At 41.2% G+C, this 17,557-nt stretch overlaps 1 protein-coding gene across 2 annotated transcripts in view; it reads left to right on the top strand.

The window, feature by feature from the left end:
* Positions 1 to 10,980, top strand: part of DUS2 (dihydrouridine synthase 2) — a 140,752-nt gene extending 129,772 nt beyond the window's left edge. The window contains exon 16 of one of the 2 annotated variants that reach the window (XM_073659297.1): positions 10,075 to 10,980. In XM_073659297.1, coding sequence (XP_073515398.1) covers positions 10,075 to 10,294 — 220 coding nt within the window. In that variant the 3' untranslated portion in view covers positions 10,295 to 10,980. The remainder of the gene's footprint in view (positions 1 to 10,074) is intronic. The other variant, XM_073659298.1, reaches the window with a different exon arrangement.
* The last annotated feature ends 6,577 nt before the right edge of the window (positions 10,981 to 17,557 follow it).

A 17,557-nucleotide genomic window follows, 5' to 3' on the forward strand; every position in this document is an offset into this window, starting at 1 on the left:
GGGTTAATAATCTTCTTGAATGTGGTTTTGCGCACTTTGAGGGATACAGTTTTTAGAATGGTGTCTCTTTTGGGTATTTTCTGTCATAAAGTCCCCTCAAAGTGACTTCAAATGTGATGTGGTCCCTAAAAAAAAAAAAAAAAAAAAAAAATGGTTTTGTAAATTTTGTTGGAAAAATTAGAAATTGCTGGTCAACTTTAACCCTTATACTGTAACTTGCTAACTAAAAAAAATTGTTTCAAAATTTGTGCTGCTGTAAGGTAGGCGTGTGGTAAATGTTGTTTATTAACTGTTTTGTGTGACATATCTATCTGATTTAAGAGCATAAAATGAAAAGTTTGAAAAATGCAAAATTATCCAAATTTTCACTAAATTTCCAATTTTTTTCACAAATAAAAGCAAGTCGTACTAAACAAATTTTACCACTATCATGAAGTATGAGATATCACAAAAAAATCAATCACAGAATCACTGGGATCCGTTTAAGGCTGAGTGCACACGATGCAGTTTTAATTTGTTTCCGCGGCGTTTTTTCCACCGCGGAAACGCATTAAAATCGCTTGGTAATAGGTCTGCCATGTATAGCAATGATAATTTGGATGTGCTGTGCACATGATGCGGAAATTTCCGCTCCGGACTATCATTGCGGCAAAAACCACAGCATAACCAATTCAGGCGTGATTCGTGGCGAATTAGTGCCTATTGACTTGCATTGAATCGCAGCAAATCCGCATGTATAATATATATACATGTGGTTTTGCCGCGTTTCAAGTAAAATCAATAGGCGCAAAATCGCGCTGGAATCACGCTGCGGCTGGTACCCAGGTCGGGAGAGGAGACTGCTACTTCTCTCATCCGACCGCTGCTCTGGCTGATAACAGCGAGAGCAGCGTGAATGGGGGGTGCAGCAGTCTGCTCTTCCCAGCCCTCGTGCCTGCGGTAGTTAAAAAATAGAATAAAAAAGTAAAAATAAAAGAAAAAACCTTTATACTCACCTGTCCGGCGGCCCCAGTTGTCCTCCTGGTTCCCGGCGGCTATCCTCTCTTGTCAGCGGCCAGCAGTATACTGCAGGGCGCGGGCTCTCGCCCCACAATGTACTGCTAGGACCTGCGATGACGTCAGCAATCACCTGATGGTCATGCAACCATCAGGTGATTGGTTACGTCAGCTAATTGCTGACGCCGTTAATCAGCTGATTGGTCTCATGACCAATCAGCTGATGCTCACCGTGGGGACATTTACAACAATGTTCCCATGGTCTCTAGCTCACCGGGGCTCATCAGCTGATTTTCTGCTGATGAACCCCAGTGGCCTCCAGCGGCATGTATACTGACAGGTGGTGATTTTACACCCTTGTCAGTATAGAGTGCTGTATTCTACAGCAGTGACATCAGTGATGGCTGATGTCACTGCTGTAGAAGTGACCCAGATCGTCGTGGGACACTCGTTGGCAGTACGTGGACTGCGTCGTTGACGGCGGACACGTGAGGAGTATTGTCATTTGGGGTTTTTTTTAAGTTTTTTTCAGGAGATCGAGGGCTTCGTGGAGGCCCTGTTATAAAAAAAATATTGTAGAACCGTGTATGTTTTATTTAATTAAAATACTTTATTCTGGCCGTGTCTTTTATTGAAGAAGTGGTGACCATTTTACCACATGGTTAGTAATGGGGACGTCTTATAGACTTTCTCCATTACTAACCTGGGCTTCATGTCAGCCACCAATACAAGGCTGACATGAATCCCAACCCCATCACCCTACTCGCCATCGCTACAGGGCAGTGGGATGCGCCATTTCTGAGACTGCTGAGGGGTGATATTAATAGCCTCGGAGGGGGGCTAGTATTTATGGCCCCTTCCATGGCTGTTAACATCAGCCCGCAGCTGTCTAGTTTAGCCTTTGCTGGTTAGATTTTATAGGGGGATCCCACGTCAATTTTTTTCTGGGGTCCCGCTGTAATCTAGCCAGTAAAGCAGTTTTTCCCAAACTCCAGTCCTCACGGAGCCCCCAGGTCATGTTTTCAGGATTTCCATAGTATTGCACAGGTGAGAGAATTCCTGATGCCTTGATGATACTTCCATCACCTGTGCAAAACTAAGGAAATCCTGAAAACATGACCTGTGGGGTCCGTGAGGACTGGAGTTTGTGAAACACTGCAGTAAAGGCTAAACAAACAGCTGTGGGCTGATATTATTAGCCATAGAACATTGTTGGCTAATGGCCCCTTCCGCGGCTACTAATATCAGCCACCAGCGGTCTGTTTTCCCTCTGCTGGTTATAAAAATGACGCGGGAGCCCATACCATTTTTTTTTTTGACATTTTAGACTCTGTGCCCATAATTCAGACGTAGCAGCGCTTTGGACGCACATTTTTTGCTGTTTCCAAAACGTTGCATTCTATTGAACGCAGGTAAATCCATATATGTTCACTGAACCATGCGGATGTACCGCATTCTATACATTTTAGTGGTCAAATTTCAGTTGCGGAGACTAGCGACTCTGCAAGAGAAATTAACATGCTGCAGTCCTGAAAGATGTGTCGCATGTCAGTGTCCACGGGTGGTTCGCAGCCTTTGATGCACACATAGCGGACGTGAGATTTCTAGAGATCTCATCCACTATGCTGTAACATCTGGATGCTGCGGGTTTGACGCTGTTTATACATACAGCGTCAAACCTGCAGCGGCTCCTGATCGTGGCCACGTACCCAAACTCACCCACAGCATGTAAATTTCTGTAGTGGACACGCTAGTCTCCGCTGCAGATTTTGACCGATTGAAGTGTCATTATATGCGGTGGATTCACGTGTACAACAAAAGTGCTGCATTAGAACACCGCGTTTTGGACGCAACATAAATACGTTGTGCCCAAACCGCAGCTGATTGGGGGGGGCGTAGCTTCTAACAAACCAGCTGTGAAATGTTATTTAATGGCCAGGGAAATGTGTGGCTAATGGCACCTTCCCAGGCTAAAAAAAAAACAGCTCACAGCAGTCTCATAAATTACATGAATAGAAACGCTAATGAAGATTGGGTGAATGGGACTAGCTGACACCCAGCTCATTTGTTTGGTGATGTCAAGGTGTGACCAAACAAAGTAAAGAAACACACAGGCACAGTATAAACACTTTATTTGAAATACAACAGACCCATTCTTTAATCATTTAAATAAACCAATATACTCACCCCAGTTCTTATCGTAATCCAAGGGCTTAAGCAATATCCCACCAAATAACTTTATTTAGCTCCAAAAATCATCCATTGATGCTTCAGAAATGCATGTAAATTCGCATGAGTTTTTTCTGCCAGGGAGAGGCAAAAACACTCAGGAAATTTCTGCTTCAACTCCTGAACTTGTGCAGATAACACTAAGCAATCCAGCGTTGTTACCTCATAAAGTGACACTGGTCAGAATTGTAAAATTTGGCCTGGCCATGAAAGTGAAAACAGGCTTAAGGCAGGTTAATATTTTATGTTGGCCTCATTTTTTTATTTACTTTTTTGTCTTGTTTAGGATGTGAGAAGTGTTATACGTTTAGGAACAATTTTGTGACTTTTTCCAGGAAAGCTACAAACATACACTGCTCAAAAAAATAAAGGGAACACTTAACAGAATATAACTCCAAGTAAATCAAACTTCTGTGAAATCAAACTGTCCACTTAGGAAGCAACACTGATTGACAGTCAATTTTGCATGCTGTTGTGCAAATGGAATAGACAATAGCTGGAAATTATTGGCAATTATCAAGACACCCTCAATAAAGGAGTGTTTCTGCAGGTGGGGACCACAGACCACATCTCAGTACCAATGCTTTCTGGTTGATGTTTTGATCACTTTGGAATGTTGGTTGTGCTTTCACAATCGTGGTAGTATGAGACAGACTCTACAACCCACAGAAGTTGCTCAGGTAGTGCACCTCATCCAGGATGGCACATCAATGCGAGCTGTGGTAAGCAGATTTGCTGTGTCTTGTCAGTGTAGTGTCCAGAGGCTGGAGATGCTACCAGGAGACAGGCCAGTACACCAGGAGACGTGGAGGGGGCCGTAGGAGGGCAACAACCCAGCCGCAGGACTGCTACCTCTGCCTTTGTGCAAGGAGGAACAGGAGGAGCACTGTCAGAGCCCTGCAAAATGACCTCCAGCAGGCCACAAATGTGCGTGTGTCTGCCCAAATGGTTAGAAACCGACTCCATGAGGGTGGTATGAAGGCCCGACGTCCACAGATGGGGGTTGTGCTCAGAGCCCAACACCGTGCAGGACGCTTGGCATTTGCCACAGAACACCAGGATTGGCAAAGTCGCCACTGGCGCCCTGTGCTCTTCACAGATGAAAGCGGGTTCACACTGAGCACATGTGACAGACTTGAGAGTCTGGAGATGCCGTGGAGAGCTATCTGCTGCCTGCAACATCCTTCAGCATGACCGGTTTGGGAGTGGGTCAGTAATGGTGTGGGGTGGCATTTCTTTGGAGGGCCGAACATCCCTCCATGTGCTCGCTAGAGGTAGCCTGACTGCCATTAGTTATCAAGATGAGCTCCTCAGACCCCTTGAGACCATATGCTGGTGCAGTTGGCTCTGGGTTCCTCCTAATGCAGGACAATGCCAGACCTCATGTGCCTGGAGTGTGTCAGCAGTTCCTGCAAGATGAAGGCATTAAAGCTATGGACTGGCCCTCCCGTTCCCCAGACCTGAATCCGATTGAGCACATCTGGGACATCATGTCTTGCTCCATCCACCAACGTCACGTTGCACCACAGACTGTCCAGGAGTTGGATGCTTTAGTCCAGGTCTGGGAGGAGATCCCACAGGAGACCATCCGCAACCTCATCAGGAGCATGCCCAGGCGTTGTAGGGAGGTCATACAGGCACGTGGAGGCCACACACAATACTGAGCCTCATTTTGACTTGTTTTAAGGACATTACATCAAAGTTGGATCAGCCTGTAGTGTGTTTTTCCACTTTAATTTTGGGGATGACTCCAAATCCAGGCCTCCATTAGTTAATAAATTTGATTTCCATTGATGATTTTTGTGTGATTTTGTTGTCAGCACATTCAACTTTGTACAGAACAAAGTGTTAAATGAGAATATTTCATTCATTCAGATCTAGGATGTGTTATTTGAGTGTTCCCTTTATTTATTTTTTTATTTTTTTAAGCAGTGTATTTTTGGGGAACTAATCCACCTTTGAGGGACCTAAACATGTTAAAAATGTTTCTTGCACATTTTTAGAAATATCCCATATGGGGAAATAAACAGCTGGTTGTCACATGGCAGGGATCGGAAGGGAAGTTAGGAGTGCCATTTGTGTTTTGTTATGTGGATATTGCTGGAATGGTTTGCAGACTCCATGTTGCATTTGCAATTCTCTTGAGATACCAGAACAGCAGAAACCCCCAAAAAGTGACCACATTTTAGACACTACATCCATCCTTAAAGGAATTCATCTAGTAGTGTACTGAGCATTTTGCCTGCACAGGTGTCCCACAGAAAAAGCAACCCACAGTATACAACACAATTTATTGTTAGTTTGCAAGTACCCCATATGTAACCACAAACTACTTTTTGGGCACATGGCAGAGTTTAGTAGGAACATCATTTGGCTTTTGGAGCATGGATTTTGGTGGAATAGTTTTTATGCGCAATGCTGCATTTATAAAACCCCTAAGGTACTAGTTCAGTAAAACAAAATAACAGGCGACCCTATTTTGGTTTGACACCCATGAAGAAATTTGACTCCACAGGTCTTTTCTAGAAATTACAGATCTGTGGATGATGAAAAATGAGCGTTGCAATTTTTCCACAAATACGCCATGTAAGTTGTACCCACCTTGTAATACTGTGAAAAGACAATGCTTTAATTATTAAAAGGGACTCTGTCAGCACAGAATGACTGTTCAAACTAAGTCTCACCATTCGGTGCTCCATAGCAGAGCCAATCATTTATATACACCTTCCCACCTGCTGGTTTTCCCTCTATCTCCACCCCCTCTTCTTTGATTGACAGCTCTGGTTTCATAAAACCAGAGAAAAGTGGAGATAGACAGAAACCAAGCAGGTGGGAAGGTGTGTATAAATGTTTGGCCACGCCATGAAGTACTGAGCTGGGGTACTTAGTTCGAACAGTCATTCTGTGCTGACAGTCCCTTTAAGAAGGGCTTCCTAGTTTTAGAAACACCTTGCATGCTGCCATAATCTTTTGCCTGGACATACAGCAGAGTGAAAAAGCACCATGCACATTTTTGGCCTTATTTACTTACTTTCACAGCATAAATTGACAATTACATAGCTTCTTAGGTGGCACAGGAAAAGAAACCCATACAATTGTTTTATTTTCTTTTACTGCATTCCCCGCAAGTTATAATTGATATGCTAACTTTCTTCTGTTAGACAATGCACTTCCAACAATAGCAAATTTATAGTGTTTTTTTATGTTTTTCTACTTCTTCTTAATAAATTTACTTAAAAAAAAAATTGTTTTTACTGTTGCATAGTCTAAGACATAACTTTATTTTTCTGCAAACAAGGCTGTTTGAAGACTTTTTCTGGAACAAGCTGTAGTCTCTAATAGTAAAATTTTGGGACCCAAGAGGTCAGGGGGTTACTTCTACATCCAAAGCGGATGGAATTGTGCATTATGCTGAGCTGGACTGGAAAAGGCCCATATATTGTGCTTGCACAGGGGCCTCTTCTGTCTGTGTCCCCAGTGGTGCACCTTTTTATGTTTTTATTACACTTTTTCAGAGGGGATCTTGTGTTATCTGCCTTCAGTCATCATAGAGGTTGGCTTTCTTTGTAATCCTCATAATGAGATAATTGCCATTGTCAGTCTATATGCAGACCAACCATTACCTTGAGAGCCACATCTAGCACCCCTAGACCCCACAGTAGTGACACCCAGAGCCCCCCATTTCCGGTATAATGACAGACAAAGCTTCCACACAGAAAGCTTACCAAAATCTTGTGCCCCTGTCCTGTATAGGCAGTATACCTACATCCAGTGGTTCCCACTGTACTCCCATTCAGCATTCAAGCACTCCCACCATGCTATTGCATCCAGCTTCAAGTACCCCCTCTGATGAACAGTATCAACCTATCAACAGCTTACTATAGCCCACCCCAATATATGTGCATCCAGATATGCACTTCTGTATGAGGCTACTCAAAAAAGTCACCATCTGGAGACTTTCTCTTTGTGTCAGTTTGCTAGACCTGGTGCAAAAGGTGGCTACTTTGAAGAACCTAGAATGTAAGACATATTTTCAGCTGTTTCACACTTTTTTGTTAAGTATATAATTCCACATGTGTTAATTCATAGTTTTGATGCCTTCAGTATGAATGTACAATTTTCATAGTCATGAAAATACAGAAAAATCTTTAAATGAGAAGGTGTGTCCAAACTTTTGGTCTGTACAGTGTGTATGTGTGTGTGTATATATATATATATATATATATATATATATATATATATATATATATATATATACACACACATACACACAGTGGTGTGAAAGTGTTTGCCCCTTTTCTGATTTCTTATTTTTTTGCATGTTTGTCACACTTAAATGTTTCAGATCACAAAACAAATTTGAACATTAGACAAAGATAACACAAGTAAACAAAAAATGCAGTTTTTAAATGAAGGTCTTTTATTATTACGGGAAAAAGAAATCCAAACCTACAGGGTCCTGTGTGAAAGTGACTGCCCCCACCCCACCACTTAATTTATGTTCTAACTGTGGTTTATCACATCTTTGGGAAGCTGAGTTCATTTTCCCTAGCCACACAAAAGCCTGATTACTGCCACACCTGTTCTCAATCAAGAAATCACTTAAATAGGACCTCCGTAACGAAGTGAAGTAGACCAAAAGATCTTCAAAAGGTAGACATCATGCTGAGATCCAAATAAATTGAGGAATAAATGAGAAACAAAGGAATTGAGATCTATCAGTTGGGAAAAGGTTATAATGCCATTTCCAAAGCTGTGAGACTCCAGCGAAACACAGTGAGAGCCATTATCCACAAATGGAAAAAAGATGGAACAGATGTGAACCTTCCCAGGAGTGGCCGGCTGACCAAAGTTACTCCAAGAGTACAGCAACGACTCATCCAAGAGGTCACAAAAGACCCAACAACAACATCCAAAGAACTGCAGGCCTCACTTGCCTCAGTTAAGGTCAGTGTTCATGATTCCACCATAAGAAAGAGACTGGACAAAAATGCCATGCATAGCAGAGTTCCAAGATGAAAACCACTGCTGAGCTAAAAGAACATAAAGGCTTGTCTCTGTTTTGTCAGAAAACATCTTGATGACCAAGACTTTTGGGAGAAAACTCTGTGGATGAGACAAAAGTTTAACTTTTTGGAAGGTGTATGTCCCATTACATATGGCGTAGAAGTAACATGGCATTTCAGAAAAGGACATCATACCAACAGTAAAATATGGTGGTGGTAGTATGATGGTCTGGGGCTGTTTTGTTGCTTCAGGACCTGGAAGACTGGTTGTGGTAAATGTAACTATGAACTCTGCTGTCTACCCCAAAATTCTGAAGGAGAATGTCTGGCCATCTGTTTGTGACCTCAAGCTGAAGCGCACTTGGGTTATGCAGCAGGACAATAATCCAGAACTCACCAGCAAGTCCACCTCTGAATGGCTTAAGAAAAACAAAATTAAGACTTTGGAGTGGCCTAGTCAAAGTCCTGACCTTAATCCAATCGAGATGCTGTGCATGACCTTAAAAAGGTGGTTCATGCTCGGAAACCCTGCAATATGGCTGAATTACAACAATTTTGCAAAGATGAGTCGGCCAAAATTACTCCAGAGCATTGTAAAAGACTCATTGCCAGTTATTACAAACGCTTGATTGCAGTTGTTGCTGCTAAGGGTGGCCCAACTAGTTATTAGGTTTAGGAGGTAATCCCTTTTTCATACAGGGCCCTTTAGGTTTGGATATCTTTTTCCATTAATAATAAAGACCTTAATTTTAAAAACTGCATTTTGTGTTTACTTGTGTTATATTTGTCTAATATCTAAATTTGTTTTATGATCTGAAACATTTTAAGTGTGACCAACATGCGTAAGAATAAGAAATCAGGACGGGGAAAACACTTTTTCACATCACTGGGTGTGTGTGTGTGTATAGATAGATCTAGATATATAATATGTGTGTGTACATACGAATACATATATGTATATGTATACACAAATCAGATTATCTTAATAGTATTAAGATGGAGGTCCATGGCAGTGGTAGGTGGCTTTGTCGATTTTATGAGGTTTTAACTATAATGTGTGATAGGATGAGACCAACATTGTCACAACCCCAAAATTTCATAATTAATATGAGTACCTCCTACTCCACGCTTTTTTTTTTCCTGAGTCCGTGCATAAAATGTCACCAAACAGCAAAAATGAAAGAATAAGATAGAAGCTAGCAAGAAGGAAAGAAGGCATCTAAAGGTAGCCAAAAGGTAACAGAAAGGGAAATTCCGAGATAATATTCCTCTGGTCCCCAACTCCACAGGGAAAAATACCTGTTTGGTTCTTTAGTTAATTATTGAACGTAATGTCATATCCTCTTAGTATTGGATTCATGGTGGCCAGGACCTCTCAAACAAGGTAACCCTATCTAGAAGGATTCTAGAGCTTCCCGTCCTTGAGAGTTTCAATTTTATTCGATAATTGTTAATTGAAGGAATCTTCCAATATCCAGCAATGAATCCTACCTACACGGGTATACACTATCCTATAATCCTAACCCCAGGTATGGAAGAAATGAACAAGGCCACTTGAAGTCAAAATTAAGCTTAAGTAGTTTGGCTTTGCTGTTGGTATTGTTTACTTTAAGCCTGTAAAGTCAACCAAAAGTAATGAACATCCTAAAGATATTAGGAAGAAAGATGAGTGGGGAAGTAACAAAGAGTAGGACATCTCCGCATCACTGACCATATTGTATACATTAAAAATTCATGGTTGACATAACCTTTTGATTTAAACAATGACTGATTACTTTTCTGGTAAATACAATTCTTTAACGTATTCGATGAATTTTCAAACCTTTTCCTTTTCTACTTTCAGGGACAAATCAAAGAAGTTAGCAGAACAGGCTGCAGCCATTGTATGTCTTCGAACATTAGGACTTCCAGAAGGAAAACTTGGGGAGGAAGAAAGTGATCTTATTCGGAAAAGAAAAAGAGCAATCCCAGATGAAAGTGTGGACATGACAGACTCTCAAGGTGGAGAGCATTTTAAGAAAAGACTCCATAGCAATGAGAATTTTGATGGCTCAAAAGTTTAGCAACATATTTATCACCATATCTCAATCGTGATTGCACATTATACTTTAAAATGCAGTTCCCGTCTTCATAGATGATATTGTTCACATTGCAAAATTGCTTGCATTTATAAGCAATTTCCTGCTTACTAAAATATTCAGCTGTGCTTGAGATGGCAGCATTTAGTTTACAGCTTGTTACCTTGCACTGCAAAACATGTGCAGTGCTTTCAAACTCTTTTATACAACCCCTGGCAAAAATTATGGAATCACCAGGCTCGGAGGATGTTGATACAGTTGTTTAATGTTGTTGAAAAAAAGCAGATCACAGACATGGCACAAAACTAAAGTCATTTCAAATGGCTGCTTTATGGCGTTAAGAAATACTAAAAGAAATCAAGATTAAAAATGTGGTACTCAGTAAGGGTAATTTTTTTCGGACCAAGCAGAGGGAAAAAATTATTTTATCACTCAATTCTGAGGAAAAAATTATGGAATCATGAAGAATAAACACACAAAAGAACACTCCAATACATCACTAGTATTTTGTTGCACCACCTCTGACTTTAATAACAGCTTGCAGTCTCTGAGGCATGGACTTAATGAGTGAACAGTACTCTTCATCAATCTGGCTCCAACTTTCTCTGATTGCTGTTGCCAGATCAGCTTTGCAGGTTGGAGATTTGTCATGGACCATTTTCTTCAACGTCCACCAAAGATTTTGAATTGGATTGAGATCCGGACTATTTGCAGGCCATGACATTGACCTTATGTGTCTTCTTTCAAGAAATGTTTTCACAGTTTTTGCTGTATGGCAGGATGCATTATCATCTTGAAAAATGATGTCATCATCCCCAAACATCCTTTCAATTGATGGGATAAGAAAACTGTCCAAAATATCAATGTAAACTTGGGCATTTATTGAAGATGTAATGACAACCATCTCCCCAGTGCCTTTACCTGACATGCAGCCCCATATCATCAATGACTGTGGAAATTTGCATGTTCTCTTCATGCAGTCATCGTTATAAATCTCATTGGAACGGCACCAAACAAAAGTTCCAGCATCATCACCTTGCCCAATGCAGATTCGCTTTTCATCACTGAATATGACTTTCCTCCAGTCATCCACAGTCCACGATTGCTTTTCCTTAGCCCATTGTAACCTTGTTTTTTCTGTTTAGGTGTTAATGATGGCTTATGTTTAGCTTTTCTGTATGTAAATCCCATTTCCTTTAGGCGGTTTCTTACCGTTTGGTCACAGACATCGACTCCAGTTTCCTCCCATTCGTTCCTCATTTGTTTTGTTGTGCATTTCCTGTTTTGGAGACATATTGCTTTAAGTTTCCGGTCTTGACGCTTTGATGTCTTCCTTGGTCTACCAGTATGTTTGCCTTTAACAACCTTCCCATGTTGTTTGTATTTGGTCCAGATTTTAGACACAGCTGACTGTGAACAATCAACATCTTTTGCAACACTGCGTGATGATTTACCTTCTTTTAAGAGTTTGATAATCCTCTCCTTTGTTTCAATTGACATCTCTTGTGTTGGAGCCATGATTCATGTCAGTCCACTTGGTGCAACAGCTCTCCAAGGTGTTATCACTCCTTTCTAGATGCAGACGAACAAGCAGATCTAATTTGATGCAGGTGTTAGTTTTGTAAATGAAAATTTACAGGGTGATTCCATAATTTTTTTCCCTCTGCTTGGTCTGAAAAAAATTACCCTTACTGAGTACCACATTTTTAATCTTGATTTCTTTTAGTGTTTCTTAAAGCCATAAAGTTGCCATTTGAAATGACTTTAGTTTTGTGCCATGTCTGTGATCTGCTTTTTTTCAACAACATTAAACAACTGAATAAACATCCTCCGAGCCCGGTAATTCCATAATTTTTGCCAGGGGTTGTATTCAGTTTGTAATCACTGTTTTGAAGCTGGCCAGGATCACTGGACTGTGCGGTTACCTCCTAATGCCGGCCAACTTCATTGCAGTGCTTACAAGCTAGACATCAGCAGTGGTCGGTTTCTGAGGCAACAAGCGAAAAGGAAAAAGTGTTAATATTTCAAGAACAGCATTAAATTTTAATAAACAATAAATTGCAATAATTTTTTTTACAGTGAGTATCTGACAATATGCCTCCATGACTATGAGAACAACCCTTAACTGTTAATTTTTGCAATATTTTTAAATAAATTGTTTTACAACTCAAATATCTTCAGTGAGTTTGATGCAGTTTACTAATATGTTTTTTTTATATAAATACAGGCAAAATATCTGAGAAAAACTGGTTGCCAAACCAAATAAATTTGCTTTTAGAGTGCTGATATAGAGGACTTACACTAGCAAAATCTCAACCTTGTACTGATGATAAAAATGAGCTTTTATTGTCTGCTCATAAAATTACACCTTTTAATGCCCAACACTGCCCAAATACAAAACGCACATTTACAATTACATATACAAAGGCAGTTCATGGGGAAAAAATATTAACAGAGTTGAAGTTGTTTTTGGGAGAAATAGGCTAAAATCCCTTAAAGCCGATGTACGGGACTAAGAAACAATTACTGGACACGTTTAGATTGCTGCACTGCAATTATTATTGCAATTATTTCTGCACTGGGTGGTCCCATCTAGTGCTGAAAAAAAGGTTCACGTACTTTTGCCACCCCCTAGGGTGCCTACCTCCACGGTAGGTAGGGCCTAGTTCATAGAACCAGCAATAGATCCACTTTCTGTTCCCTCCTACTCCTTCCTCACTATGTCCTCTCCCATGTTTTTTAGTCACACCTTTAGCCCGACATGCGAGTTCAGGGACCCCAATATACCACATTCGTATATCTGGTCCTAATTGATGAGACCGACCTCCTTGGCCTATATATGTTTGTTGTTTCCGCCACCTTTTGGTCTTGTATGTTGGATGTCTAATTATCATGTCCAGGAATTGACCTTCCCTGTGGTTTATGATCATTTTGACAGGTCCATGTTGGCTGGCATTATCAACTACATTGGTACTGTCTTATAAGGCGGTTCCTCTGATGTGGTTTATGTTTGGGGGCTGAAGCTGCCTCCTTGGCGGTTTGCTTGTAGGTATATGGCCTCTGATCTGAGCGGGTGCGCGTGTGCACGAGATGACTGCGGGATCCGTGACCGCGCATGCGCAGCACTATGCGTTCCATGGTGCGCTGCGAGAGCCGGATGCGAGTATGAATCCGGCAGGATGTGCGTCACCTAGCTGACACATGACAATCCGGAAGAATGCCGCACGCCGGCGGTCAGCTTGCGGCGTGTATAAAAGACACAGGAATAATCTTTTTTCAACATATGTACCTTTGTGATGGCGCAGAACACTGGGCTATGAATGGGCTATGCACTCCCCTGATGATGAAGGAGAAACGCGTCAGGAGCCCGCCTTATTAATGGAGCACTGCTAAAAATACTGGAAAGCTAAGTAGTGGTTTCTTTCTATTGAGCTATGAGTGTCTCCTATTCTTTGCAAATCTATTGATTATGTGGATATACAGCAGTGTGTGAGAGATAGCTGTACCCACTGACCCAGATATATTGCTGTGATTATTTGACAAGGTAGCCTTCAGTGTGCACTGGTCTAATTTTTGGTACCAATTAGAGATGGTAGATTATATGACTAGGCTGCCTTCAATGTGCACTGGTCCAATCTTTAGGCACTATTAGAGATGGTAGACTTGAATGGTTCGAGTGGTATATGACATTGTTTAACTACTATCCATTAAAATATTCTAATAACTATTTTTTTCTACGCATTTAGTGCGTTGTTTTGTGTGTACTGTTCTTCGTTCGTGGTAGTGTATGTGTCACATTATTTTCACTTTATATGAGTCTCTATGACTTTTGGTGCAACACATTTTTTTCTGTAGGGCCCTATATTTTCAGGGGTTCCATCATATCATACCACTTGATTCAGTCAGGTCAAGTCTTAATCAGACTGACCTTAAATTCATTTTTTCTATCAGTACACTGTGTGTGTCTTTTTACATGCTTTGTGTCCAGTTTTGTCCAGCATCTAGCTGTTTTATATAAAAAAGATTAATAAAGAGACATTGTTTTATCTTTTGCTAATTATTATCTAATATTTGGTACCACTTTTTCGCTATATACGTACTTTTGCCACTTACATGATATAGGAACATTTTCCCCATTTAGAAAGATGACAATCTGATAATTTTACTCATTTGATTTGGTTCCCTATATACTTGTGAAAAAACCTCTTGTAGTTTAAGGTCAAATTTATGCAGAAATATGGAAAATTCAGAAGGGTTCACAAACTTTCAAGCACAACTGTAAGTACACGATCAATTTAAAAATCACTAGTACAGTAGGGCTAAGTTAGTGGACATCTGTCTCAAAAGTATCTCCCTTTATAGTGTCCCATGAGACCTTGTGAGACGGACGACCACTAATTTAGCCCTATTGTACCAGTGATTTTTAAATTGATGGTAAAACTACCTCCATGATTTGCACACTTTTGGTAGTTTGCCGCCGACGTGTTCGGCGTTTCTCAATTAAAGTGAATTGAAAGAAACCAGATAAGTCAACTTGACACTTGACCACAAGTATGATGATTGCATACACGGTAACATAGAGTGACTGCAGACTTATCTCAAGCCCAGACAACCTCTGCAAAAGATACGCATACTCAAGTCTATAACGATGAATAAAGAGAGAAACTAAGAATTACGAGAAAAAAAATGCACTACATAAAAGATGCAGTAACATGGAGGATAACGTGCAGGAGTACCCTGAGTAATAAAGAAGCATGGCCACAAGATGGCAGAAGGTGCATGAAGCAAAACCGTGCCAAGCGCACAGCATCTAGACAAAGCTTAGAATAGTGCTTAGACTTAGGAAAAACAGCCGTTTAAAAAAACATAAATCTTGCATAAAAGAGCACCAAAAGATTAATGGCCACAATAGAAAATAATACACTAGAGTAAACATGTGCCCAAATAAAACTGAATGCACTGTTAAAGAACCCTAAGCAAATATGGCCTCTGGAGCGAAAAGAATACATCTGTGCAACAAAAAACAGCAAAATGAAGGACATAGAGGCAGAAACTGAACATGAGGCTTCACATACAACTATATAGAACCTCAGTAGAAAAGCCCAGTAAACTGTAACTATCTGGAGGAGGAAACCTTGGAAAGGGTAGGAAAACACTGCTTTACTGGAGGTCACTCTGCTGTTATCCATGATATATTTATGGAAATGTCACACACGGGTAATACATTTGTTGCAACTGTAAAGGGAGCCTCTGATGTACAGAAACTATTTAACTGAATATTTAGGGTTAATTTTCATGTAAATAGAGTTAAAATTCTGCCTGCCTTACTAGAGCAGTGGTTACAGGGAGAAAATTAACTTGTGTCCTCTTTGCTATCACTGCTCACTTGCAGTCACCGGGGAGGTGCAGGGAGCGGTTACAGTCAGTGCTAACTACACAATGAGCGCAGCTGTAATCACTCCCCAGCACCTCGAATGATAGCCTTCTCTGCAGCATGTGTGTGTGCAGAGCTGTCAGACTGCCCGGGAGTGACTGTCACCGCTCCATGCACCGCCCCAATGACTAAAAGCTAGCAGATACATCAAAGTGTTTACACCAGAAAACTGTCAAAGTTACGCAAAAATGTAGCAACGTTAATGTTTTCACAACAGTTTTGCACAGCTCTGCCAAAATGGGCCAAAGCATTGAAGGACCCAGGGCAGGAAGTGGCATAGCTATGCCCGCCTGTCAAATTCATATATGGCGGTGTTTCTTACTCCAGAAATATTACTCCTGTACCTGACTGTAGTCTCATCTCTGCTGAGTGAACGGAGATGCACGCCACTGATAAGATGCAGCAATTTCATTAGATGCCATGCTCTTTTTATTGAATTTGGCACATCTTATTACTAGGGATGTTCGGACCTGTGGATGGTCAGGTTCGGCCGAACTTTATAAAAAAGTTCGGTTCAGGTACCAGAACGGTGTCTGAACTTAATCCCGAACCCCATTCAAGCGTGGGAAACACAGTGTGAGGATTCTGCCCACTTAGAGACTTTCTCATCCTGGAGCACCAGTTCCATCGATATTATTAGTGGTTTACTTGTTATGTTTTATATAGTTCTGCTTGCTTGTCAATATGTGCACTAGATTCACTTGTAAAAGTTCCAGCATTCCATTAATCTCATCTGTATCTCAGGAGTCTCTAACCATTGTCCCAACAGTGAACTATCTCATTGTGTGAGTGTTGATTGTACCACAGGGGATCTTACATGCAGTCTCAGATGAAGGCTCCTGGAATATTCTTCATTGTTTCAGCTACCAGTAAATGCTTAAGGGGGAGGGTGTCATTACATCTGACCTTGGAGCGGGCTGAGCCCAGAGAGGGAGAAGGAACATGTTTTAGCGAGAGTTGATGGAAGGATGCCAGAGAGATAGGATCTATTGCTGTGGATGTCGAGCTGATGCATGGATTGCTTACGGAGTGTTGGAGAAGAGTTATCAACTAAGCTGGATAAACGGGCTACAATTGGGGATATGTCGTTTGGATTTAAACTTTATTCAAGGACTGTTGCTATTGGATACCTGTGCTTCCATCGTTTTATCTGTCGTCTGGAGGTTTGTGGACTGTGGCTACAGACTATACTGGCTGGACATGCCAACAAAAAGTTGGGAGACAGTGAGTATGGCCTGATACAAAGTCAGTGGAACTACTGATCCCAGGTTGAGAACTTAAGGACTGAAGAACTGTATTTTGGCCATTTACTTGGAATTGCTGCATTACCATGAATGTGATTAATAAAATATTGTTGCATCGTTAACCTGCCTAGGTGATTACTTACAACCCACAACCTCAGATCTTCACATGCCGGCTTCTGACCGAAGGAAACCTTAATGAAGTCACCACCAGTCAAAGCCACTGAATATCGCGGTTCCCATGCTGTCTTAAAGAGGACAGCGTGTGAGCCAGCAGCTGTGACCAGCGGTGACAACATTACCACCAGTTTGGCTCTGGCTGATGACTACTATTGTCATGAGCATCTCCTGCTCTCACTAATAGCAGCGAAGCAGGCGAAGCTGATGAGAGTATTCACTAGCCGACGCCTGTGCTTATCTGTAGCTTTACTACTATCCACAGGTGCCAGGGACAAAGAAGATGATGGACGTGGATTACTTTGTGGGATCATTTCATTAATAAATGGGTGTATGAGAACTAGTGTGGGGGAGCCTTTATTCAAATGAAGAAAAAAAATGTCTGTGTGTGGAGGT

Source organism: Phyllobates terribilis, unplaced genomic scaffold (genome assembly GCF_046119375.1).
Source record: "Phyllobates terribilis strain yellow unplaced genomic scaffold, ASM4611937v1 Scaffold_13__5_contigs__length_258822181, whole genome shotgun sequence".
Lineage (NCBI taxonomy): Eukaryota > Metazoa > Chordata > Amphibia > Anura > Dendrobatidae > Phyllobates > Phyllobates terribilis.